The sequence below is a fragment of the Oncorhynchus keta genome, chromosome 1 (assembly GCF_023373465.1).
Source record: "Oncorhynchus keta strain PuntledgeMale-10-30-2019 chromosome 1, Oket_V2, whole genome shotgun sequence".
Taxonomy (NCBI): domain Eukaryota; kingdom Metazoa; phylum Chordata; class Actinopteri; order Salmoniformes; family Salmonidae; genus Oncorhynchus; species Oncorhynchus keta.
Window position 1 is genome coordinate 73,207,969 of NC_068421.1, and position 27,443 is coordinate 73,235,411.

Consider the following 27,443-nt stretch of genomic DNA (forward strand, 5'->3'; position numbering starts at 1 on the left):
ACATTTGAGACTATCCCATCAACGGGACCTGAAAAACTGTAATATCCTATGTTTCTCAGAGTCGAGGCTGAACGTGGACATGGATATACATCGTGCTGGTTTTTCTATGCATCGTCAAGACCGGACAGCAGGTTGGTGTGTCTTTGTGTCAACAACAGCTGGTGCCCAATGTCTAATGTTAAGGAAGTCTCCAGGTTTTGCTCACCTGAGTTAGAATACCTCATGATAAGCTGCAGACTATACTATTTACCAAGAGTTTTAATCTATATTATTCATAGCTGTCTATTTACCACTAAGACCACACTCAATGAGCTGTATAGGGCCATAAGAAAACAAGAAAATGCACATTCATAGGCCGTGAATCAAGCAGAATCTTTTAATACCAAAATAGAACATGATAATGAATGAGGGCAGGTTGCAGCACTGGACAGTTTGAGCTGCATATCATCAGGTAGGCCTATATGCACTTGTAACTTTTTTTCATTCTGGAAACTGTCATTTTCTCATTTATTGTATTTTATTCCAAGATATTGTTGTTCCAAAATAGATTTGTGTTGACTGTGATTAGGGCATGGGAATATAAGAGCATTTGATAAGCTAAATTAACAAACCAGGCATGCATGATCCTCAAACCAAAGACTGGCCAAACTCGTGTTTCTAAAAGTTAATTTAAAGGCACTGTAGAATTAATGTACAGTATAGCCTAAGAAGGCATTTTTCTTTTCATTACTATTTCATTCTAAATAATACTTTTTGGAAATGTTATTTTATACAGCCTATATTTATAGGCATGTTGTTGAAGTGCTGTTATTGATGTGTTGTTGAAATGCTGAGTGGTCCTGCCAGCCTGTAGCATGACACAAATGCTTCACAATTTATTTCTTAAATGGCAGGCTAGCCTTGAAATATTAATATAGCCTAAATAATTATTCCTGGATTGCTCCTAACTGATTTAGAGTTAGTATGTTGTTTAATAGCCTGTTGAAATGTTGAACTTCAATTGATTGTGACAGAATCACACATTACTTCCCAATCGAATAACTTTTTTGTCTCCTCGGCTACAGAAGTCTGCAGCGCAGCCTCTGAATGTCATACAGACAAACCAAAGATATCCCATATGCATCAGAGTCTCATCTTTCCCGTGCATTTTACAGCTTGTGTATAGCATTACGGACTAAAGCGTTGTTATAGATCTTAACAAAAGCCACAATACCATCACATACCCTCCCCACCACCCCAATTCGAGCCCTGGTTTTAACTTACCACATTAAGCCCTTCCTTCACTGACACTGAGATATTTAACGGGTTCATGGTGATTGAAGGAAATGGCTGACGATCTATGGATAGTAGGCAATCTCCATTAAAATGAAGACAGTTTAAATGAATTAGGACTGCACAAATGGTTAATTTGAGCAGTCCTAATTCATTTAAACGGTCTTCATTTTAAGTTGACTTTAGGCTACTAACAACAAGATGTCTTTCTGTTAGAGCCTATTTCTTCCTATTCAAGGAATAAGACGTAGGCCTACCTGTTTGACAGACACAATTATTGCCTACTATCCATAGATTGTGTCAGCCATTTCCTTCATATATATGTTTTTTTAAATCAATTATATCAGTAGCAAGCTTACCTCCGGTACCCCTCAGTAGGCCTTGTCCGCGTACACATATAAGAGCACATGCTATGTATATATTTACCCATTTGAAGGCATGCAATTACTTAGAACAATGTCAACTGCAAACAGGTTCAAGTTAACATTTGAGCAAAGATGGGATTAGTGTACATTTTGTTATTTCGTTTCTATAAGTTGTGTAACAAACTCTATTACATAAAATACCATAAATACACATCTTGAAGAAACCACATATTTAGCCATGGAGGACATTCTGATTGGCCAGTGAGGGACAAAGCCTTGACACACCCACAACTGATTTATTCATCAAAAGTCAGTTTGTGCCACTGCCAGCACTGCTCTGATACTTTTTGGTTTTGAAAATAGCTCAAATATTTCTGACACCCCCCTGAACCTACAGCGCTACCGACAGCGCTTAGATTTACCATTGTGTTAGGTTTGTTAACCGATTACAAATTACATGACCATCCCCTGGACCAAATAAAAAAATACTAAACCCTCACCTGAATGACAGCACCCCATTATCTTCCGGGAAACAATTGTGTACATTTCGAACACTTCCTAAGATGGAATCTTACTACGCCGGCTCTGACACTCAACAGCGTGTCAAGACATGTAAACTATCACAGTTAACAAAGGGAAACCAAGCCGTGAGCTGACCAGCTGCGCGAGTCTACCAGGCAAGATAAATGCCTTCTATGCTCGCATCGATGCAAGCAACATTGAAACATGCATGACAGCACCAGCTGTTCCGGATGACTGTGTGATCACGCTCTCAGTAGCTGATGCAAGACCTTTAAACATGTTAACAGGGCCAGACGGATTACCAAGACGCATACGCATACACAGAGCATGTGCTGACCAGCTGTAAAGTTTCTTTACTGAAATGTTGAACCAATCCCTGAACAAGTCCGTAAAACCAACTTGTTTCAAGCAGACCACCATAGACATCATGCCCAAGAACGTCAAGGTAACCTGCCTAAATGACTATCACACCCACATCTTTAGCCATGAAATGCTTTGAAAGGCTGGTTATGGCTCACATCAACACCATCATCCCAGACACTCTTCCCCCACTCCAATTCGCATACCGCCCCAACACATCCACAGATGATGCACTCCACACTGCCCTTACAAACCTGGACAAAGGGAATCAACATGTAAGAATGCTGACAACAGCTTGGCATTTAACACAATAGTCCCCTCCAAGCTCATCAACAAGCTCAGGACCATGGGACTGAACACTTCCCTCTGCAACTGGATCCTGAACTACCTGACGGGCCCCTGAGGGTAGGCAACAACACATCCGCCACGCTGACCATCAACACGGTGTGTGCTTAGTCCTCTCCTGTATTCCAAGTTCACCAACGTCTGCGAGGCCGCGCATGACTCCAACACCATCATCAACTTTGCTGATGACGCAACGGTGGTAGGAACTGACACAACGACGATGAGGCAGCCTATAGAGAGGAGTTCAGAGACCTGGCAGTGTGGTGTCAGGACAACATCCTTTTACTCAACGTCAGAAAAACAAAGGAGCTGATTGTGGCCTACATAAAACGTAGGGGGGAGCATGCCCCATACACATTGAGGGGGCTGTAGTGAAGCGGGTCAAGAGTTTCAAGTTCCTCTGTGTCCACATCACTAAGTAATTAACATGGTCCACACACAGACACTCAGTTGTGAAGAGGGAACGACAGCATCTCTTCCCACTCAGGAGGCTGAAAAGATTTGGCATGGACCCTCAGATCCTCAAAAAGTTCTACAGCTGCACCATTGAGAGCATCTTGAACGGCTGCATTACAGCTTGGTATGACAACTACAAGGCTCTCGACAGCAAGGCAACTGAGGGTGATGGATACGGCCCAGTACATCACTGTGGTCATAATCTCTGCCATTCAGGACCTCTATCCAGGGAGTGTCAGAGGAAGGCCTAAAAAATTGTCAAAGACTGTACTCTCGGCTACTGGATGGCAAGTGCACCAAGTGCAGTGCAACAAGTCTGGAACCAACAGGACCATGAACAGCTTCTACCCCCAAGCCATAAGACTGCTAAACAAGGCTGCTAAATAGCTAATCAAATGGCTACCCAAATAATTTTTACAAATGATCTTGCACAGACTCTCTGCACACACACTGGACTCTACTCATAAACTCACACATACTTACATTTACAACCCAACACAATACAAACACACTCACACACACACACACACACACACACACACACACACACACACACACACACACACACACACACACACACACACACACACACACACACACACACACACACACACACACACACACACACACACACACACACACACACACACACACACACACACTTTCACCCTGCTGCTACAGCTCAGCATGTTATCTATCCTGTTGCCTAGTCACTTTATCCCTACCTACAGCTGAAGTCAGAAGTTTACATACACTTAGGTTGGAGTTATTAAAACTTGTTTTCAACCACTCCGCAACTTTCTTGTTAACAAACTATAGTTTTGGCAAGTCTGTTAGAACATCTACTTTGTGCATGACACAAGTAATTTTTCCAACAATTGTTTCCAGACAGATTATTTCACTGATCATTCACTGTATCACAATTCCAGTGGGTCAGAAGTCTACATACACTAAGTTGACTGTGCCTTTAAACAGCTTCAAAAATTCCAGAAAATGATGTCCTGGCTTTAGAATCTTCTGATAGGCTAATTGACATCATTTTAGTCAATTGGAGGTGTACCCGTGGATGTATTTTCAAGGCCTACCTTCAAACTCAGTGCCTCCTTGCTTAACATCATTGGAAAATCAATAGAAATCAGCCAAGATCTCAGAAAAGAAATCGTAGATCTTCACAAGTCTGGTTCATCCTAGGGAGCAATTTCCAAACGCGTGAAGGTACAACGCTCATCTGTACAAGCAACAGTACGCAAGTATAAACACCATGGGATCACGCAGCCGTCATGCCGCTCAGGAAGGAGACGCGTTCTGTCTCCTAGAGATGAATGTACTTTGGTGCGAAAAGTGCAAATCAATCCCAGAACAACAGCAAAGAAGCTTCTGAAGATGCTGGAGGAAACAGGTACAAAAGTATCTATATCCACAGTAAAACGAGTGCTATACCGATACAACCTGAAAGGCCGCTCAGTAAGGAAGAAGCCACTGCTCCAAAACCGCCATAAAAAAGCCAGACTATGGTTTGCAAGATCGTACTTGTTGGAGAAATAGAATTGTTTGGCCATAATGACACCATACCAACCACGAAGCATGGGGGTGGTAGCATCATATTGTGGGGGTGCTTTGCTACAGGAGGGACTGGTGCACTTCACAAAATATATGGCATCACGAGGAAGGAAAAATAACTGGATATATTGAAGCAACATCTCAAGACATCAGTCAGGAAGTTAAAGCTTGGTCGCAAATGCGTCTTCCAAATGGACAATGACCCCAAGCATACTTCCAAAATTGTTGGACAACAAAGTTAAGGTATTGGAGTGGCCATCACAAAGCCCTGACCTCAATCCCATAGATCATTTGTGGGCAGAACTGAAAAAGCGTGTGTGAGCAAGGAGGCCGTCAAACCTGAATCAGTTAAACCAGCTCTGTCGGGAGGAATTGGACAAAATTCACCCAACTTATTGTGGGAAGCTTGTGGAAGGCTACCTGAAAAGTTTGACCCAAGTTAAACAATTTAAATGCAATGCTACCAAATACTAATTGAGTGTATGTACATTTCTGACCCACTGGGAATGTGATAATATAAATAAAAGCTGAAATAAATCATTCTCTCGACTATTATTCTGACATTTCACATTCTTAAAATAAAGTTGTGATCCTAACTGACCTAAGACATGGAATTTTTACTTGGATTAAATGTCAGGAATTGTGAATAGCTGAGTTTAAATGTATTTGGCTAAGGTGTATGTAAACTTCCGACTTCAACTGTCTATACAATAAGCTACCTCAATTACCTCGTACCCCTGCATATTGACTCGGTACTGATAGTCCCTGTATCCAGTGCATTCTGAATGTACTCAGACCCCTTGATCTTTTGGATTAATTTTTTTCCCTCCTCATCAATCTACACATAATACCCCATAATGACAAAGCAGGTTTTTAGAAATGTTTGCAAATTCCTAAAAAAAGAAACTGAAATATGACATTTATATAAGTAATCAGAGCCTTTACTCAGAACTTTGTTGAAGCACCTTTGGCAGCAATTACAGCCTTGAGTCTTCTTGGGTAAGACGATTCCTTTGACCACATGGCTTGGTTTTTATTCTAACATGCACTGCCAACTGTGCAATCTTATATAGAGAGGTGTGTGCCTTTCCAAATCATGTCCGATCAATTGAATTTACTACAGGTGGATTACAATCAAGTTGTACAAACATCTCAAGGATGATCAATGAAACAGGTTGCACCTGTGCTCATTTTCGAGTCTCAAAGCAAAGGGTCTGAATACTTATGTAAATAAGGTTTTTCTGTTTGTTATTTGTAATAAATTAGCAAAAATGTCTAAAAACCTGTCTTCGCTTTCTCATTATGGGGTATTATATTGCGTGTAGATTGATGAGTTTAAACCAAAACATCTATTTTAGATTAAGGCTGTAACATAACAAAATGTGGAAAGAGTGAAGGGGTTCGTTTCTACTCTATAGCCATTTTATTTTGTATAACCTATATATATCTATATGTTATTTTTACTCGTCATTGTTATTTGTTATTCACTGTGTATTTATTCCTCTTGTTGCTATTTCTATTTTTATTTTATATATTTTTTTTATTGTTTATCTTTAACCCTGCATTGTTCACTCTTAGTCTGTACTTGTTGTTTATGAATCATGTGACAAATTATATTTAATTAAATGAGTTGATTTCATTTCATTGTTAGCAGTGGAACTGGCCCCAGGAAGTGAAATCAATCATACATCGTCTGTGTGAAGTGCTGCGAACGAACGGGACGTAGGGGAGCCTTTCAAGTGTTAGCCTTTCAAGTGTTCCGCTTCACTCCCAGGCAAACTGACAAACATTCCACTTCCTCTCTCCATCTCTCCACAGTCTACGGAGATTTCTCTTCACAAAAAAAGTATAGTACTTCCAGTTTTCTTCAGAGCAGCAGTAATAAAGTAGATAAACATTGCTTGGCTGGCTCCCTGTTTCTCCCACTCACACAGGGAGAGGTAGAGAGGATCGCTATCAGCTTCCTGGATGGGTGATTAAAGTGTAATTGGGGCTCAGTGGAAAGAACTGTATTGTAGGAGCAGAACGGGACTCTTACCATTCTCTGGGTAGGCGGATGTGAGGCTGCCTCTGGCACCTCTTGCTGAGGCTGAAGAGCTTGAACACCACTCTCTGGGCTCGTCTGAAGAGCACACTCATGCTGTTCTCCAGCTGCTCGTAGCGCCACTGGAACACGCCATCCAACGACCAAAGGTGCTGGATAGTCGACACGTTCAGGAAGAAGTTCTGCGGGAGCCTCATAAGGAAGGTCTTGAACTCATCTGTCAGAAAGAGAGTGAAAATTAAAAGAAGAGGCAACTTTTTCTAAAGGTGATTGTTTTTAAATGAACATGCCATGAATATGGCCAGGGGACTGTGATCTGTGGAGGTAGAACTTTCTTAACCCCTGGAAATTATTTAAAGCAAAGAAATGAACAGGACACAGTGATTTAAAGTAAAACAATGAAACAAATCTGCTTACACAAGGTATAACTGGGATTTTCCCTGCACATTCTGTTTGGTCCTATGCTGGAAAAGAAAGTGCCTAAGATCACTTCAGGCATGTCGCCACATTCCTCAAGGCTAAAGGAGAACAATGTAATTGGTTCCAGAACTGCCATGTTCTACGTTTCCGTGGTTACTTTCTTCCTGCTGGCATCCCATTCCGCTGATAGAGCAGAACGTTGACACGTCTTTGATATCCTTTACCGAAGGACACGTTTACGACCACACCTGAAAAACTCTTTATTCCTGGCACTGCCCTGCACTCTCCTCTCCTCCCTGCTATTAAAACATAAACTTTGAAAGTAATTGCACAGATATTTCACACACCAAAAAATAAAAGAGAAAAAAATGCCCATCCATTCTGATTTCACCTCAGCAACCATGGCCACTGCAGGGTGACATAGAGAGGCAATAATACCCCCAGATTATACTAAGTGCCCTCATTCATAAGATGTTACTATGCCAATGTGAAACACTGGACTTGTAATAAATGTTTTTTTATGTGTGATTAATCTGCTCGAGACATATTGTAAACTACCTGTGCAAGGAGATGTTGATTTTGTAATCCAATCCTGTCAGGTTGTGATTTGCTGTACACAGATCCTGTGCCAAGTCCCCCAGGTTTCACTGTGAGTCATTATGGTTTACACTGTTTCAACTGTATATATAAATATGTCTTGGGTACACAGGAACGGTCCTCCACCTTTAAGGGTGTGACATGATAAAACACTTTTATTCAGCTCACAGAGTCCCCTACATAAACTTTTCAAAGATTGTCCACATTAATTTATAAATTATCAACTGCATGCACAACGAGTAAGTTTACAGCTAAGCTAGCTGAAGACACCTGTAGATATTGCATGTCAACTGAGTGGCACTGGACACTTCATATATCAAAGTAAACGTGTAATAGTTTGAGCATCTTAATATATAATAGGATCTAAAACAATTTTGTATTCATTTTATATTTAAACTTTACTTTGACAGGGAGTGAGGCTGAGATGAGCAGTCTCTTTCACAGATCAGCCCTATATACAGTACCAGACAAAAGTTTGAACACACCTACTCGTTCCAGTTTTTTTAAAGTTTATTTTACTATATTCTACACTGTAGAATAGTTGTGAAGACATTACAACTATGAAATAACACATATGGAATCATGTAGTAACCAAAAAAGGGTTAAACAAATCTAAATATATAGTTTATATTTGAGGTTCTTCAAAGTATTTGTGTTTGTATTTATTATGGATCCTCATCAGCAGTGCCAAGGCAGCAGCTCCTCTTTCTGGGGTCCAGCAAAATTAAGGCAGTTTATACAATTTTAAAAAAGCATTACAATACAGTCACAGACTGTGTGACCTCAGGCCCCGACTACCACATACTGTATATACACTACAAAATCCATGAGTACGTGTGTGTATCGTGTATATGGTCCTTCTGTAGCTCAGTTGGTAGAGCATGGCGCTTGTGACGCAAGGGTAGTGGGTTCGATTCCCGGGACCACCCATACGTAGAATGTATGCACACATGACTGTAAGTCGCTTTGGATAAAAGCGTCTGCTAAATGGCATATATTATTATTTATTATATTATATGCGTGTGTGTGTGTGTGTGTGTGTATGCATGTGTCTGTGCCTATGTTTGTGTTGTGTCACAGTCCCTGCTGTTCCATAAGGTGTTTTTTTAATCTGTTGTTTTAATCTAATTTTACTGCTTGCATGAGTTACTTGATGTGAAATAGAGTTCCATGTAGTCATGGCTCTGTTTAGTACTGTTCACCTTCCATAGTCTGTTCTGGACTTGGGGACTGTGAGGAGGCCACTTGTGGCATGTCTTGTGGGGAATGCATGGGTGTCTGAGCTGTGCACCAGTGGTTTAAACAGACAGCTCGGTGCATTCAACATGTCAATCAATACCTCTCATAAATACAAGCAGTGATGAAATCAATCTCTCCTCCACTTTGAGCCAGGAGAGATTGACATGCATATTCATATTATCTCTCTGTGTATATCCAAGGGCCAGCCGTGCTGCCCTGTTCTGAACCGATTGCAAAGTCCTTTTTTGTGGCACCTGACCACACAACTGAACAGTAGTCGAGGTGCGACAAAACTAGGGCCTGTAGGACCTGCTCTGTTGATATTGCTGTCAAGAAGGTAGAGCAGCGCCTTATCATGGACATACTTCTCCCCATCTTAGCTACTGTTGTATCAATGTGTTTTGATCATGACAGTTACAGATACAGTGCTTTTAGTTTTATAAATTTTCAGGACTAACTTATTCCTTTCCACCCACTCTGAAACTAACTGAAACTCTTTGATACGGGTTGCAGTCATTTTAGTCACTGTAGTAGCTGACATGTACTGTGTTGAGCCATCCTCAAAGTAGCCACCCTTTGCCTTGATGAGAGCTTTGCACACTCTTGGCATTCTCTCAACCAGCTTCACATGGAATGCTTTTCCAATAGTTTTGAAGTCGTTCCCACATCCGCTGAGCACTTGTTGGTTGCTTTTCCTTCACTCTGCTGTCCAACTCATCCCAAACCATCTCAATTCGGTTGAGGTCGGGTGATTGTGGAGGCCAGGTCATCTGATGCAGCATTCCATCACTCTAATTCTTGGTCAAATAGCCCTTACACAGCCTGGAGGTGTGTTGGGTCATTGTCCTGTTGAAAAACAAATTACATTCCCACTAAGCGCAAACCAGATGGGATGACGTATCGCTGCAGAATGCTGTGGTAGCAATACTGGATAAGAGAGCCTTGAATTCTAAATAAATCACAGAGAGTGTCCCGAGCAAAGCAACCCCACACCACCTCTTCCATGCTTCACGGTGGGAATCACACATGCAGAGATAATACGTTCACCTAAATTCCTTTTTGATACTGTGGCAAAGCTAACTAAAAAGCAGCATTCCCCAAGAGAGGATGACTTTCACTTTAGCAGTGATAAATTCATGAACTTCTTTGAGGAAAAGATTATGATTATTGGAAAGCAAATTACGGACTCCTCTTTAAACCTGCGTATTCCTCCAAACCTCAGTTGTCCTGAGTCTGCACAACTCTGCCAGGACCTAGGATCAAGAGAGAGGCTCAAGTGTTTTAGTACTATATCTCTTGACACAATGATGAAAATAATCATGGCCTCTAAACCTACAAGCTGTATACTGGACCCTATTCCAACTAAACTACTGAAAGAGCTGCTTCCTGTGCTTGGCCCTCCTATGTTGAACATAATAAACGGCTCTCTATCCACTGGATGTGTACCAAACTCACTAAAAGTGGCAGTAATAAAGCCTCTCTTGAAAAAGCCAAACCTTGACCCAGAGAATATAAAAAACTATCGGCCTATATCGAATCTTCCATTCCTCTCAAAAATTTTAGAGAAGGCTGTTGCGCAGCAACTCACTGCCTTCCTGAAGACAAACAATGTATACGAAATGCTTCAGTCTGGTTTTAGACCCCATCATAGCACTGAGACGGCACTTGTGAAGGTGGTAAATGACATTTTAATGGCATCGGACCGAGGCTCTGCATCTGTCCTCGTGCTCCTAGACCTTAGTGCTGCTTTTGATACCATCGATCACCACATTCTTTTGGAGAGATTGGAAACCCAAATTGGTCTACACGGACTGTTCTGGCCTGGTTTAGGTCTTATCTGTCGGAAAGATATCAGTTTGTCTCTGTGAATGGTTTGTCCTCTGACAAATCAACTGTAAATGTCGGTGTTCCTCAAGGTTCTGTTTTAGGACCACTATTGTTTTCACTATATATTTTACCTCTTGGGGATGTTATTCGAAAACATAATGTAAACTTTCACTGCTATGCGGATGACACACAGCTGTACATTTCAATGAAACATGGTGAAGCCACAAAATTGCCCTCGCTAGAAGCATGTGTTTCAGACATAAGGAAGTGGATGGCTGCAAACTTTCTACTATTAAACTCGGACAAAACAGAGATGCTTGTTCTAGGTCCCAAGAAACAAAGAGATCTTCTGTTGAATCTGACAATTAATCTTAATGGTTGTACAGTCGTCTCAAATAAAACTGTGAAGGACCTCTGCGTTACTCTGGACCCTGATCTCTCTTTTGAAGAACATATCAAGACCATTTCGAGGACAGCTTTTTCCATCTACGTAACATTGCAAAAATCAGAAACTTTCTGTCCAAAAATGATGCAGAAAAATTAATCCATGCTTTTGTCACTTCTAGGTTAGACTACTGCAATGCTCTATTTTCCGGCTACCCGGATAAAGCACTAAATAAACTTCAGTTAGTGCTAAATACGGCTGCTAGAATCCTGACTAGAACCAAAAATTTGATCATATTACTCCAGTGCTAGCCTCTCTACACTGGCTTCCTGTCAAAGCAAGGGCTTATTTCAAGGTTTTACTGCTAACCTACAAAGCATTACATGGGCTTGCTCCTACCTACCTCTCTGATTTGGTCCTGCCGTACATACCTACACGTACGCTACGGTCACAAGACGCAGGCCTCCTAATTGTCCCTAGAATTTCTAAGCAAACAGCTGGAGGCAGGGCTTTCTCCTATAGAGCTCCATTTTTATGGAATGGTCTGCCTACCCATGTCAGAGACGCAAACTCGGTCTCAACCTTTAAGTATTTACTGAAGACTCATCTCTTCAGTGGGTCATATGATTGAGTGTAGTCTGGCCCAGGAGTGGGAAGGTGAACGGAAAGGCTCTGGAGCAACGAACCGCCCTTGCTGTCTCTGCCTGGCCGGTTCCCCTCTTTCCACTGGGATTCTCTGCCTCTAACCCTGTTACGGGGGCTGAGTCACTGGCTTGCTGGGGCTCTCTCATGCCGTCCCTGGGTGGGTTGATTCACTGTTGTGGTCAGCCTGTCTGGGTTGGCGCCCCCCCCTTGGGTTGTACCGTGGCGGAGATCTTTGTGGGCTATACTCGGCCTTGTCTCAGGATGGTAAGTTGGTGGTTGAAGATTTCCCTCTAGTTGTGTGGGGGCTGTGCTTTGGCAAAGTGGGTGGGGTTATATCCTTCCTGTTTGGCCCTGTCCGGGGGTGTCCTCGGATGGGGCCACAGTGTCTCCTGACCCCTCCTGTCTCAGCCTCCAGTATTTATGCTGCAGTAGTTTATGTGTCGGGGGGCTAGGGTCAGTTTGTTATATCTGGAGTACTTCTCTATTCTGTCCTATTCGGTGTCCTGTGTGAATCTAAGTGTGCGTTCTCTAATTCTCTCCTTCTCTCTTTCTTTCTCTCTCTCGGAGGACCTGAGCCCTAGGACCATGCCCCAGGACTACCTGACATGATGACTCCTTGTTGTCCCCAGTCCACCTGGCCATGCTGCTGCTCCAGTTTCAACTGGCCTGGGCCCTAGGACCATGTCCCAGGACTACCTGACATGATGACTCCTTGCTGTCCCCAGTCCACCTGGCCATGCTGCTGCTCCAGTTTCAACTGTTCTGCCTTACTATTATTCAACCATGCTGGTCATTTATGAACATTTGAACATCTTGGCCACGTTCTGTTATAATCTCCACCCGGCACAGCCAGAAGAGGACTGGCCACCCCACATATGCTCTCTCTAATTCTCTCTTTCTTTCTCTCTCTCGGAGGACCTGAGCCCTAGGACTGTGCCCCAGGACTACCTGACATGATGGCTCCTTGCTGTCCCCAGTCCACCTGACTGTGCTGCTGCTCCAGTTTCAACTGTTCTGCCTTATTATTATTCGACCATGCTGGTCATTTATGAACATTTGAACATCTTGGTCATGTTCTGTTATAATCTCTACCCGGCACAGCCAGAAGAGGACTGGCCACCCCACATAGCCCGGTTCCTCTCTAGGTTTCTTCCTAGGTTTTGGCCTTTCTAGGGAGTTTATCCTAGCCACCGTGCTTTTACACCTGCATTGTTTGCTGTTTGGGGTTTTAGGCTGGGTTTCTGTACAGCACTTTGAGATATCAGCTGATGTACGAAGGGCTATATAAATACATTTGATTTGATTTGATTTTGACCTACTCTGAATCTGGCAAAGTCACGGTAGTTGGAACCCAAAAAATTACATTTGCACTCATCAGACCAAAGGACAGATTTCCACTAGTCTAATGTCCATTGCTCATATTTCTTGGCCCAAGCAAGTCTCTTCTTATTATTGGTGTCTTCACGATTATTCTACAATGTAGAAAATAGCAAAACAGCATTTAACACCATAGTACCCTCCAAACTCGTCATCAAGCTCGAGACCCTGGGTCTCGACCCCGCCCTGTGCAACAGGGTACTGGACTTCCTGACGGGCCGCCCCCAGGTGGTGAGGGTAGGAAACAACATCTCCACCCCGCATGCATGAATGCGTGGCCATGCACGCCTCCAACTCAATCACCAAGTTTGCAGACAACACTTCAGTGGTAGGCTTGATTACCAACAACAACGAGACGGCCTACAAGGAGGAGGTGAGGGCCCTTGGAGTGTGGTGTCAGGAAAATAACCTCACACTCAACGTGAACAAAACAAAGGAGATGATCGTGGACTTTAGGAAACAGCAGAGGGAGCACCCCCCTATCCACATCGACGGGACAGTAGTGGAGAGGGTAGAAAGTTCTAAGTTCCTCGGCGTACACATCACAGACAAACTGAATTGGTCCACCCACACAAACAGTGTGGTGAAGAAGGCGCAGCAGTGCCTCTTCAAAATGTGGCTTGTCACGAAAAGCACTCACAAACTTTTACAGATGCACAATCGAGAGCATCCTGTCGAGCTGTATCACCGCCTGGTACGGCAGCTGCTCCGCCCACAATCATAAGGCTCTCCAGAGGGTAGTGAGGTCTGCACAACACATCACCGGGGGCAATCTACCTGCCCTCCAGGACACCTACACCACCCGATGTCACAGGAAGGCCATAAAGATCAAGGACAACAACCCCCCGAGCCACTGCCTGTTCACCCCGCTATCATCCAGAAAGCGAGGTCAGTACAGGTGCATCAAAGCAGGGACCGAGAGACTGAAAAACAACTTCTATCTCAAGTCCATCAGACCAAGTCCATTTTTTACATGCTGCCATACATGTAAAAAATGTATCACTAGACACTTTAAACAATGCCACTTAATATGATGTTTACATACCCTACATTACTCATCTCATATGTATATACTGTACTCTCTACCACCTACTGCATCTGCCATCTTTATGTAATACATGTATCACTAGCCACTTTAACAATGCCACCTAATATAATGTTTACATACGCGACATTACTCATCTCATATGTATATACTGCACTCAATACCATCTACTACATCTTGCCTATGCCATTCTGTACAATCACTCATTCATATATCTTTATGTACATATTCTTCATCCCTTTACACTTGTGTGTACAAGGTTGCTGTTGTGAAATTGTTAGGTTAGATTACTCGTTGGTTATTACTGCATTGTCAGAACTAGAAGCACAAGCATTTCCCTACACTCGCGTTAACATCTGTTAACCATGTGAATGTGACAAATAAAATTTGATTTGATTTGGTATCTTGTATGTCTGTAAGTTAACAATGTAGTAAGGTCCGGCAGAAGTTTATGCAGGAATGCTTTATAAACAAGAGCGCAATGCATCGATCTACGAGACTTCAAAGAAGGCCAGCCTACTTTCTGATACAGAATGCAGTGTGTACTGGAGTGCGCTTTGATAAACTGTGTCCAATGCCCAGGACCTCCACTTCTTTACCCGTGGGATCATCTGAGACCAGCCACTTGGACAACTGATGAAACTGTGGGTTCGCATAATGAAGAATTTCTGCACAAAATGTCAGAAAACGTCTCAGAGTGATCTTTGTCCTCACCAGGGTCTTGACCTGACTGCAGTGTGCAAATGCTCACGTATGATGGCCACTGGCACACTGGACAGGTGTGCTCTTCACGAATGAATCCCAGTTTATACTGTACCGAACAGATGACAGACAGTATGTATGGCAGGAACTCCCAAACTCGGTCCTCGGGACCCCAAATAGTGCACGTTTTTGTTTTTACCCTAACACTACACAGCTGATTCATATTATCAAAGATTGATGATTAGTTGATTATTTGAATCAGCTCGGGCAAAAAGCAAAACATGCACCCCTTGGGGTCCCGAGGACCGAGTCTGGGAAATCCTGGTGTATGGCGTAGAGGTCAACCGATTATGATTTTTCATCGCCGATACCGATACCAATTATTGGAGGACCAAAAAAGCCGAGACCGATTAATCAACAGATTTTATATATATCTATATATTTGTAATAATTACAATTACAACAATACTGAATTAACACTTATTTTAACTTAATATAATACATCAATAAAATCAATTTAGTCTTAAATAAATAATGAAACATGTTCAATTTGGTTTAAATAATGCAAAAACAAAGTGTTGGAGAAGAAAGTAAACGTGCAATATGTGCCATGTAAAAAAGCTAACTTGCTAAGTTCCTTGCTCAGAACATATGAAAGCTGGTTGTTCCTTTTAACATGAGTCTTCAATATTCCCAGGTAAGAAGTTTTAGGTTGTAGTTATTATAGGACTATTTCTCTCTATACCATTTGTATTTAATATACCTTTGACTATTGGATGTTCTAATAGGTACTTTAGTTTTGCCAGCCTAATCTCAGGAGTTGATATGCTTGAAGTCATAAACAGCGCAATGCTTGAAGCACAGCGAAGAGCTGCTGGAAAATGCAGGAAAGTGCTGTTTGAATGAATGCTTACGAGCCTGCTGCTGCCTACCACCGCTCAGACAGACTGCTCTATCAAATCATAGACTTAATTATAACATAATAACACACAGAAATACGAGCCTTAGGTTATTAATATGGTCAAAAAAACTATCATTTTGGAAAAAAAACGTTTATTCTTTCAGTGAAATACGGAACCGTTCCGTATTTTATCTAACTGGTGGCATCCCTAAGTCTAAATATTGATGTTACATTTCACAACCATCCATGTTATGTCAAAATTATGTACAATTCTGGCAAATTAATGACGGTCTTTGTTAGGAAGAAATGTTCGCAATGAGGCAGGCGGCCCAAACTGCTGCATATTCCCTGACTCTGCTTGCACAGAACGCAAGAGAAGTGACACAATTCCCCTAGTTAAAAGAAATTCATGTTAGCAGGCAATATTAAGTAAATATGCAGGTTTAAAAATATATACTTGTGTATTGATTTTAAGAAAGGCATTGATGTTTATGGTTATGGAACACATTGGTGCAACGACAGCACTTTGTTCGCAAATGCGCTTGTTAAATCACCCGTCTGGCAAAGTAGGCTGTGATTCAATGATAAATTAACAGGCACCGCATTGATTATATGCAACGCAGGACAAGGTAGATAAACTAGTAATATCATCAAACATGTGTAGTTAACTAGTGATTATGTTAAGATTGATTGTTTTTTCTAAGATAAGTTTAATGCTAGCTAGCACCTTACCTTGGCTCCTTTCTGTACTCGCATAACAGGTAGTCAGCCTGCCACGCAGTCTCCTCGTGGAGTGCAATGTAATCGGCTATAATCGTGTCCAAAAATACAGATTGTTATGAAAACTTGAAATCGGCCCTAATTAATCGGTTTGCTGATTTCAACAGGGAACCCCATGGTGGCGGTAGGGTTATAATATGGCCAGGCATAAGCTATGGACAACGAACACAATTTCATTTTATCAATGGTAATTTGAATGCACAGAGATACCGTGATGTGATCCTGAGGCCCATTGTCGTACCATTCATCTGCCTCCATCACCTCATGTTTCAGCATGATAATGCATGGCCCCATGTTGCAAGTATCTGTATACAATTCCTGGAAGCTGAAAATGTCCCAGTTCTTCCATGACCTGCCTGACCAGACATGTCACCCATTGAGCATGTTTGAGATGCTCTGGATCGACGTGTACGACAGAATGTTCCAGTTCCCGCCAATATCCAGCAACTTCACACAGCCATTGAAGAGGAGTGGGACAACATTCCATAGGCCACAATCAACAGCCTGATCAACTCTATGCAAAGGAGATGTGTCATGTTGTGTCTGTCACGAGATGTGTCACAGTCATGTGAAATCGATAGATAAGGGCCTAATTTATTCATTTCAATTGACTGATTCCTTTATATGAACTGTAACTCAGTAAAATCTTTGAAATTGTTGCATGTTGAGTTTGTTTTTTGTTCAATGTAATTCATTATCAAGCTTTTTAAAAGATAGCTTTTTATCAATCCTGATACCCAGATATTTATAAGCGGGGACATGAGGACACCACCATGCATAAAGCATCAGATACGTTTTTATGTGATTTGGAGAATCCAGTATACTTGGATTGACCTACATTAAGTACCCATTTCAGTTCAACAAAGGCTTTCTGCAAAGCAATGAAGGTAGATTGAAGCTCCGAAAGAGCCTGGTCAACCGTGGGGGCAATAGCATACAAAACCGTGTCATCTGCATTTTTTTTGCAGATAGACCAACATTTTTATATAGACAGAAAAATGTACATGACCTAAAATCAATCCCTGTGGGACGCCTTTCGTAATATCAAGGAAACCTTTCATAAAACATTTCAGAGAATATAATTATTGGAGGTTTAACAACCTTTGTGGAGATCGAGCAAATGGGCCGCCTTCTAGACCCTGAGATAATCGTCAGATTAAAAATATGTGTCAATGACTCTGCAATCAGGGGAGCAGAAAGCTGCAGAAGGAAACGATAAAGCAAACCAGTCCAATTGATTTTTTTAAGCAAGGCGTTAAAAAGTGGAACATTGCTGAAATGAAAACAAAGATTCACTGATCTTCCATGGAGCCAACTAGACGCTGGTGGAGGGAAACGCAGTATAATGACTGACCAGGCTAAATTAAATCACCATTTATTTCAAATAAAAAGCCTGCTGAGATAAAATGCTGATTAAAAGCATCACATATCAATATCACGCTTCAGTGCATGAACTGTTTTCCAACATTTTGACGGATCACCAGCAGAGTCTGAGATTGAACTTAAAAAAGTAGCTTGATTTAGCTTTCTTTATTGAGGAAGTACATATATTTCTCAATTGCCTGAAACACTGCCAATCCGCTACCAATTCGGTTTTCTAGCCTTGGCCCAAGCCTGATTTCTCATTATAATGAGATCTGAAAGTTCATTACAAAACCAAGGATTTGTTCTATTTTTATCTCTAAGGCGTGTTTGTCTACTAGAGATATAAAAATACATTAAAAACGTTTTAGAGCCAATTTGTCCTCACCTGAATCCTCAAACTCCTTGTAGAGTGTCCCCCAGGTCTCAGTGATCCTCTGTAGACTGTCCTCCATGGCTTGGATGTCCATGTAGGGACAGTTGCATTCTGGGAACTTGGTGTCACACTTGCACCAGCAGTCATTGTCCTTACAGACGAAGCCCCCCTCCCCATTACAGGCAATGTAGCTTAGAGCAGCCTGGACAAAACTGTCCCTCAGGTAGTCTGGCAGGATAACCTGCAGGCCTGTAAAACAACACAACCAAGATTTAGTACCACCATCAAAGTGTACAGTTATGGTACTGTATGAGAGGATAGCAATAAGTGATTTATAGTGGGTGAATCACAAGGCAGTTCAAGTGTAGTTGTTAGCCTTGGTACACTAACAATGTCAAATCAAATCAAAATCAAATTGTATTGGTCACATACAGATGGTTAGTTGATGTTATTGTGAGTGTAGCAAAATGCTTATGCTTCTAGATCAGACAGTGCAGCAGTATCTAACAGGTAATATCTAACAATTTCACAACAAAACCTAATATCTAACATATTCCACAGCAAAACCTAATATACACAATCTAGTAAAGGGATGGGATAAGAATATATAAGTATAAAATATATGGATGAGCAGTGACAGAGAGTGGCTGAGATGCAATAGATAGTAAAGAATAGATAGTGAAGGATACAGTATACAGTATATATACATGAGATGAGTCATGTGAGATATGTAAACATTTGAAGTGGTATTGTTAAAGTGACTAGTGTTCCATTTATTGAAGTGGCCAATGATATCAAGTCTGTAGGTAGGCAGCAGCCTCTCTGTACTGGTGGTGGCTGTTTAACAATCTGATGGCCTTGAGAAAGAAGCTGTTTTTCAATCTCTGTCCCAGCTTTGATGCACCTGTTCTGACCTCGCCTTCTGGATGGAAGCGGGGTGAACAGGTAGCGGCTCGAGCTGTTATTGTTCTTGATGATCTTTTTTGCCTTCCTGTGACATCAGGTGTTGTAGGTGTCCTGGAGTGCAGGTAGTTTGCACCCGGTGATGCGTTGTGCAGACCACACCACCCTCTGGAGAGCCTTGCGGTTGTGGGCGGTGCAGTTGCCGACTGGCGGTGCAGTTGCACCTGTAAAAAGTTAGTGAGGGTTTTCGGTGACAAGCCACATTTTTTCAGCCTCCTGAGGTTGAAGAGGCGCTGTTGTGTATTTTTCACCACACTGTCTGTGTGCTTGGGCCATTTGAGTTTGTTGGTGATATGTACACCGAGGAACTTAAAACTTTCCACCTCCTCCACTGCTGTCCCTTTCATGTGGATAGGGCGATGCTCCCTTTGCTGTTTCCTGAAGTCCACGATCATCTCTTTTACTTTTGCTGACATTGAGTGAGAGGTCATTTTCCTGAAACCAGACTCCAAGTGTCCTCACCTCCTCCCTGTAGGCTGTCTCGTCGTCGTTGGTAATCAAGCATACCACTGTGGTGTCGTCTGCAAACTTGATGATTGAGTTGGGGGCGTGCATGGCCACACAGTCGTGGGTGAACAGGGAGTACAGGGGGGGACTGAGAATGCACCATTGTGGGGCCTCAGTGTTGAAGATCAGTGGGGTAAAGATGTTGTTTCCTACCTTCACCACCTGGGGAAGTCCAGGACCCAGTTGCACAGGACGGGGTCTCAAGCTTAATGATGAGTTTGGAGGGTACTATGGTATTGAATGCTGATCTGTAGTCAATGAACAGCATTCTTACATAGGTATTCCTCTTATCCAGATGGATAGGGAAGTGTGCAGTGTGATGGCGATTGCATCGTCTGTGGAACTATTGGGGCGGTAAGCAAATTGAAGTGGGTCGAGGGTGATATGATCCTTGACTAGACTCTCAATGTAAGAGCAGAACAATGATAGTCCAAACTGTATTTTATTCTCTACAAGCGTTGTCATGGGATGTGTGGATCTCTTTGAAGATGCTATTGTATGGGAATTTATGATAGGGTGTGCTAAAAACCTTCAAATTATTTCACATGTTCTTATTTCTTAGTAACATTATGTGATAATGGTGTGCAGGATTTGCATAACAGCAATACGTAATCAAAGGTCTGACATTAAAATGCAATATATGTGGTATGAATCAAAAAGAAACAGACCTTGCAAGTGGACTTTGTTTTCCGGACTCTGAACCAGAACAGAGCTGACAGAATCAAGGTTGTCATAGTTACTGCATCCGAGAGGGCCTGTCCGGGTCTCTGTTACCTGGGTAACAACAAACACACAATGCTTTGAATACACATTCCTTTTAACATCAGAGCAACGTAAGAATGACAAAAACATATTTATGCATCATGCATTTCCTTTGAATTGACATCCTGGCAATCTTACACCCACTCTTGCCCTGGATTCGTGTGCATGCTTTGCCATACGACGATTGACATTAGTATACGTACATGAACTATTCCAAATTGAAAATAAAAAAAATACTACAACTTCTCCAGTACTTCTGTATAAGACACATAATGCCAAAAGAAACACTTCTAAGAGTGGCTGCTCTATGCTGGGGAAAAGCAATGAAGTGGCGGGCATGTGTGTTCCCTGGTGAGATGAGTGTTCAACCATGGGTTCCTGCTTCCTGTGCTCTATGAGTCAGAGCTGAAGCCCTATTATTTACATTACACAGGCCCTTTAATGACCATCACCCACAGCTCTGAGTAGATAATGAAGCACTGCTAGCAGAGAGATGCAGAACATTGCAGTGGTAGAGCATATGTACAGTACGCACTCTCCTCTGCTCTCTCTCTCCTTCCTTCCACCCACATACAACACTTAAAAGTCCAATGCAGTCCTTTTATCTCAATATCAAATCATTACTGGGTAATACTTAAGTTAGTTTGATTGTTTTCAATTAAAATGGTAAAAAATAAACAAAAATGTCTTCTTAGCAAAGAGCAATTTCTCAAGCAAGAATTTTGCTAGGGCTGTCTGGAAGTGGTCTGAGTGGGGAAGGAAAAACAGAAAACTAGCTGTTATTGGCAGAGAGGTTTGTAACTTTCTTTCTTATTGGTCAATTAACTTATTTACCGCTTGGTGATGTTTCCAAGGCAGCCAAACCTCCATCTCACCAAAATAGGCTGAAATTGCAAGCGCTTTTCAAACAGGGCGGCAGCGTAGCCTAGTGGTTAGAGCGTTGGACTAGTAATCGGAAGGTTGCGAGTTCAAACCCCCGAGCTGACAAGGTACAAATCTGTCGTTCTGCCCCTGAACAGGCAGTTAACCCACTGTTCCCAAGCCGTCATTGAAAATAAGAATATGTTCTTAACTGACTTGCCTGGTTAAATAAAGGTAAAATTAAAATTAAATACACTAAAAGGGCACTATCATCATTTTCCACGATTTCACAGTATTATTCCTACCTCATAGTGTGGAAATATAGATAAAACACAGGCAATTCATGTTGTTTACTGCACTGAATCTTTAATTGATTACATACATTCCTTTGTTACAGGTATTCTTATGCACCCGCAGTGAAAACGGCAGCGGTGTTGTTCTTATTGTCTCGCACTCGGAAAAAAAGAGAAACATCAGAGTGGTGTTGAAGGAGAGCTTCTAACAACTCAGCCAAGGCAGGTCTTTTCTGTCGTATTGACTGAGACATCTCTCCTGACCTTTTCCCTGGCAAACCGTCTCTGCCAGACCTCATCATTCTTTCCATTCTCCCTCGCTTGCAACATGAAATCTCTTTCCAGTCCTCTTCTGTTGATAGAAAGCTCCTAATTGATTGCTATTTTTCTCTCTATGTAGGAGAGGGACCGTGCCGTCAGCCCAGAGATGTGCCCAGGTCTAGCCTGTCACAGGACAGTTGGTGGGGGAGAGACGGCTAGGAAACCAGGGTCAGTCCATCAGTTACACAATCAAACACAGTCCCAAAGTGCTGAAAGAGGGAAAGACTAAGAGACCTGAAGCTAATGCTGTGTAGGGTGAAACTTCTGGAGCTTATCAATCAAACCCTGAACCAGCAAAAATGTGTGTCTGGGAAAATGAATAGAATGTGTAAATCAGAGCGAGGGGAGACCATCTGTGTGCAATGATTTTGCCATTATTATTAACAGCACATTGTAAATCACAAATTTCCTTGATATGGGATTATACTGCTGATAAGACTGTGAGGAAATGAGGAACAATGCAGAGTTTTGAGACACTTGAATATTGAATCTATACAGAGCATTATTTGATATGCCATATGATAGCCCATATGGCACAACGTTGACTGATGAGCACGGCATTCAATTTCCTCTATGGACAGCAGCTGCTTTTCATTGCAGATATATTCTGGTATATTACTAAATGCTTAATGGCACATTATTGGCCACCTGTATCTCTCAGCTGCTGCTGCTGGAGGGATTTCACATGGAGCACAGAGAGAGACTGTGTTATAGTAGTCTCAGTTAAGCTTATTTTCCTTCTTCTTTGCTTCTGCTTTTCTTCATGACCACTAGGGTGAAAGGATTGATATACAGGTGTACTATCTTCATTTGATCACTGTTGTTGCAGAGAAATGCTAATTGTCATTTCCACTTTTAAATGTCAGACATGATTTATCCTAACTAAAAATGCATCAACCCTTCCAAAAATGGCCATGAATTATAATGCACATGATAATTCACGCTGCAGGATTAATTTCCAGCTGAGAAACTGGTCAAATTAAGATAGTACTGTGCATATGTAATATGTCTATGATAGCTAGATGAAGAAAAGAGGAGGAAGAGATTAGCTAAAAGGCAGTTATTTAAATTATGTGGTAACTCAGTGGCAGTTACATTTGCCCAAGACTCACTGGCAAGTGAAGGGGCAGGACTTTAGACTAGAAATCAAAGATTGTACAGTGCCCCTGTGACAACACAGACAACAACCGATTGAGTAGCGGGGTAGAAACGTAAAAAATGCAATGCTGCCATAATGGGAACATAATGCAATACTGGGACTGTCTGAGTGGAAATAAATATGAATCCACACGGTGTTGTGAGAGCCCCACGGCTGAAAAACTTTCTCTCATTGTTCATCATTCTGCAGACACACTGCCAACCATCACATCAGTCAGGTGGGGATATCAACATCGATTTATTTGGGGAAATTGCCAAATCATAACAAAAATGATCCCTGCCGCTCTGGTAACAGCTTGAGTCATTACTCATTATAGCAACAACCTTTTCTGAACAGAGGTAGAGAGGTAGCAGGCTGCACCGTGACCTCTTTAAGAGGGAGAAGATTTCCACAGCAAACCCCCAGCACACCAGAGCACTAACAGGCTTTTCCTCTGAAATGAGCTCCCAAATTTTCCCTCCATACGGCTACAAGGGGGGGGCAGCGGAAGCACCGGCAGCCTGATCTGCTATCCTCCTACCATCCCCTGTCCAATTCACATTCACATGGTGGAGCGGTTGGTTGTGTCTGTCCCGGCGTCACGGGGGTTGACGCCCTGTGGAAATGATGCGTGTGCTGAAGAATCGCTCCGCCGCCTCCCTCCCTCTCAGTGATTCACTCTGCTTCACTGATGAGCTGCTCAACCTCTCTGCTTCTCTGCTCTCACCTGTCACTCTCAACACATCTCTGCCTTTGAACCATTAAAGTTGGCGCTCACACACATACCCACACTTACACACATACACACACACACACTTCAAAAGTGACTCCCAACAGAACAGACAAAGCAAGACTAGATACCTCTGCTGTGATAGAAATGTCCGACCTCCCACACATCCTTGTGGTTCAGGGAGTACAGAGCTTTGATAGCTGTTATTCATAGTTTGCTCCGACAAATTCAGAGAGGCCGGATGCCACACACAGATGTGACTGTCACTATATAGCAACATGAAGGATCTGAAAGGTTCACGTTTGCTATTTTCAAAAGGGGTGTGTGCACATCCAACAACTTTACAGGTGCAGGGTTAAAAAAAATGGCATAATAAAGAAACATAAATATTTGCACACTTTAGCTCAGCCTGACAAAATCCATCCTGTTGAAATGTTGCACTAACAGAGTGGATGTATTTATATCACTTTCCTTATTCACACAACATTGCAGTAACATACTGGTATGTCCTGTATGTCACAACATTCATCCCAACAGCTACAGTACTCAGTTCAGATGAGGTATGTCAACGCCTGGCCCTGGAAATACACCACCTACTGATCAACACTCCTGGCTCTTCACAACCTGACAAGCTGACACTTCTTACAAGGGGCATTCCAGGATCTCTAATCAGCTAACCAACTGTGCTGCTCCACTTGAACAAGTATGATTGCATGAAGTTTCAAGTTTGATGGAAGGTCAGTGTGTGTACGTGTGCCTGTGTGTTTGTGTATGTGTGTGGGTGTGCGTTTGGGTGTTGGTTGTGCGTGTGCGTGTGTGTCCGGTGTGTGCTTGTGTGTGTGTGTGTTTGTGTGTACCTTAATGGCTGTGGATGCTATCTGGATGTGGTGCAGCTTGTAGGTTTACCTTAATGGCTGTGGATGCTATCTGGATGTGGTGCAGCTTGTAGGTTTACCTTAATGGCTGTGGATGCTATCTGGATGTGGTGCAGCTTGTAGGTTTACCTTAATGGCTGTGGATGCTATCTGGATGTGGTGCAGCTTGCGCAGGGTGCTCTCTCTGTCTATGAAGTAGGAGGCAGCCAGCTGGTGCAGAGCCTCCAGAGTTACGCTGGACGAGTTGCCAGAGCCAGAGTATTCGCTCACATCCGCCTTCTTACTCAGCTTTCTCTTGTCCACAAATATCGTTAAGGCCTCTTCCCCTGCAAACACAAGATGGCGTTACGACAATGTTTGCCGACGCTGTTTAAACAGGCTTTCTTTTCAACTGTTGGGAGAACGTTCACTGGCAAACATGGTTTTAACAGTCTATACAAATGTCAGTTGACATTAGTCAGATGGTCTCTGAACTACATAGTCAACAGCTATCCAGTTTTAGTAGTATGGCAATCAATAGGAATAATATAGTATATTATTCACTGCCAGGTATTATGACTATTAACCATGTGCTATTTGATAGAATATGAACAAACATACATCCAGATTCAACCATAAAGGAGGGCATCATATCATATTATCAATGGTAGTCTGTGTTTTGTGTTCTTCCTCTGCTGCAGAAAGGTGCCCTTAAATCCCTATGTAATTTATTCATTTATTTCATGAAGTCCATGTGTTCCAGAACACGGACAGGCAATCCATTTATAACCCCATTCAGCAGCCAGCAGCACATCTCTGGCTCATGGCCAAGCAACAGCTCCTCATCTTCCTCTCCTCATACAGAACTACTCTGGTTGTGTGCCAGGGCATGGAGGTTGCATCGCATCAGCCAGTGCAGCTGTGTGTGTGTGTGTGTGTGTGTGTGTGTGTGTGTGTGTGTGTGTGTGTGTGTGTGTGTGTGTGTGTGTGTGTGTGTGTGTGTGTGTGTGTGTGTGTGTGTGTGTGTGTGTGTGTGTGTGTGTGTGTGTGTGTGTGTGTGTGTGTGTGTGTGTGTGTGTGTGTGTGTGTGTGTGTGTGTGGCCATTCACAACTACGACCTTTCCAGGAGCCCGGCTGAGGTAATCGACAAGTGTTGCTTTCCAACAGGAAACCCATTCCCTTGGTTTCCTCGACATGCACAGGGCTTTGTAGCTGAAATAAGCGTCTCTCCTGTAAAGAGCAACCACCCTCACGGCGTTGTCCATATGACTATCAAAAGCACTGGGGAATGACTGTGTAGCTGAGGGTTATGCAGTACATGTACGTGTAGTGAGGTTTTTACATGGGTTTTCATTATGTAGACAAAAATCTATTAAAGAAAAGTCTTCCACTGAATTCATATAGGCTGCTATGCCAATATTGGCATAAAAGGCATGTACATGTCCTGCCCTCATTAGCTTTTTGGTGTTATTGGGACTTTACAAACACAGAAAACTGACAGATGATTAGAATACCGTACCCCTCTGTTCCAACTATTAGGGGGATTCAAAAATATGACCCTGTATCGGTGAATAGGGGTCAACTACTACTACCTACTCCAGGGGTAAGCAACCCTGTTCCTCAAGTGCTGCAGGTACTGTAGGCAGCACACCTGACCAACCTAGCTAATTGATCAGTTCAGTGATTGACTAAATTCCACAAACCTCGTCCTCCTGCGGCACTCCAGCACCAGGGTTGCCTACTCCTGACCTAATTCATCATCCCCACAGAATCCCCTGATCAAACACTATATAGGGAATAGTGTGCCATTTCAGACATAGTGGTGTGTTTACCTCCCAGCGTGGCCGACAGCAGGAAGTGTGTCCCATACTTCCTGATCAGGTTGTCAGTGATGAGTTGGGTGGTGGGTCTCCGACCCAGGAGACGGATGTTACGGATGAACTCTGGTGTCAGGGGCAACGGCGACTCCAGGAAGTCTCTCCTCTCCACAGCCAGGTTGTTCACCTTCCATCTCCCAAACTCTCTGGAAAGAAGAAGACTTTAAAATGTCCTTGAAATTGTTTGGTAAATAAGGCTCACTAATCATGTGATGGTATTAATGGTTTTCTGTCTGTCTGTCCTGTCTGTCTGCAGAAGAGTAGGGGAGAGGTGAGTCTACGGGGGCAGCTATCAACCGCAATGCCTCACTGCATCCTTAGCTTTAAGTTCTGATGGAGAGATGGGAGAATGAGAGAGCAAAAGAGAGAGAGAGAGAGAGAGAGAGAGAGAGAGAGAGAGAGAGAGAGAGAGAGAGAGAGAGAGAGAGAGAGAGAGAGAGAGAGAGATCCAAAGCAGGTACCATTTGGAAGATTAATTTAGCTGGGGAGGAGAATGCTCCCAAAGCCTGCAGCTGACAGGTGCTCTCCTTAATAAACACATCATAATCAAAATGTGC

General features: G+C 42.6%; 2 protein-coding genes across 2 annotated transcripts in view; both read right to left on the reverse strand.

Moving 5' to 3' along the window:
- The window catches only part of uchl5 (ubiquitin carboxyl-terminal hydrolase L5), a 1,000,928-nt gene that overhangs the window by 697,461 nt on the left and 276,024 nt on the right, over positions 1 to 27,443 (reverse strand). The gene's annotated exons all lie outside the window — the stretch shown is intronic.
- Positions 1 to 27,443, reverse strand: part of LOC118392926 (BMP/retinoic acid-inducible neural-specific protein 3) — a 55,285-nt gene that overhangs the window by 3,686 nt on the left and 24,156 nt on the right. Inside the window, exons 3-7 of the mRNA XM_052460599.1 lie at positions 26,842 to 27,032; positions 25,160 to 25,356; positions 20,719 to 20,824; positions 18,593 to 18,829; positions 6,919 to 7,141 (exon numbers count right to left, since the gene is read on the reverse strand). Coding sequence (XP_052316559.1) covers positions 6,919 to 7,141; positions 18,593 to 18,829; positions 20,719 to 20,824; positions 25,160 to 25,356; positions 26,842 to 27,032 — 954 coding nt within the window. The remainder of the gene's footprint in view (positions 1 to 6,918; positions 7,142 to 18,592; positions 18,830 to 20,718; positions 20,825 to 25,159; positions 25,357 to 26,841; positions 27,033 to 27,443) is intronic.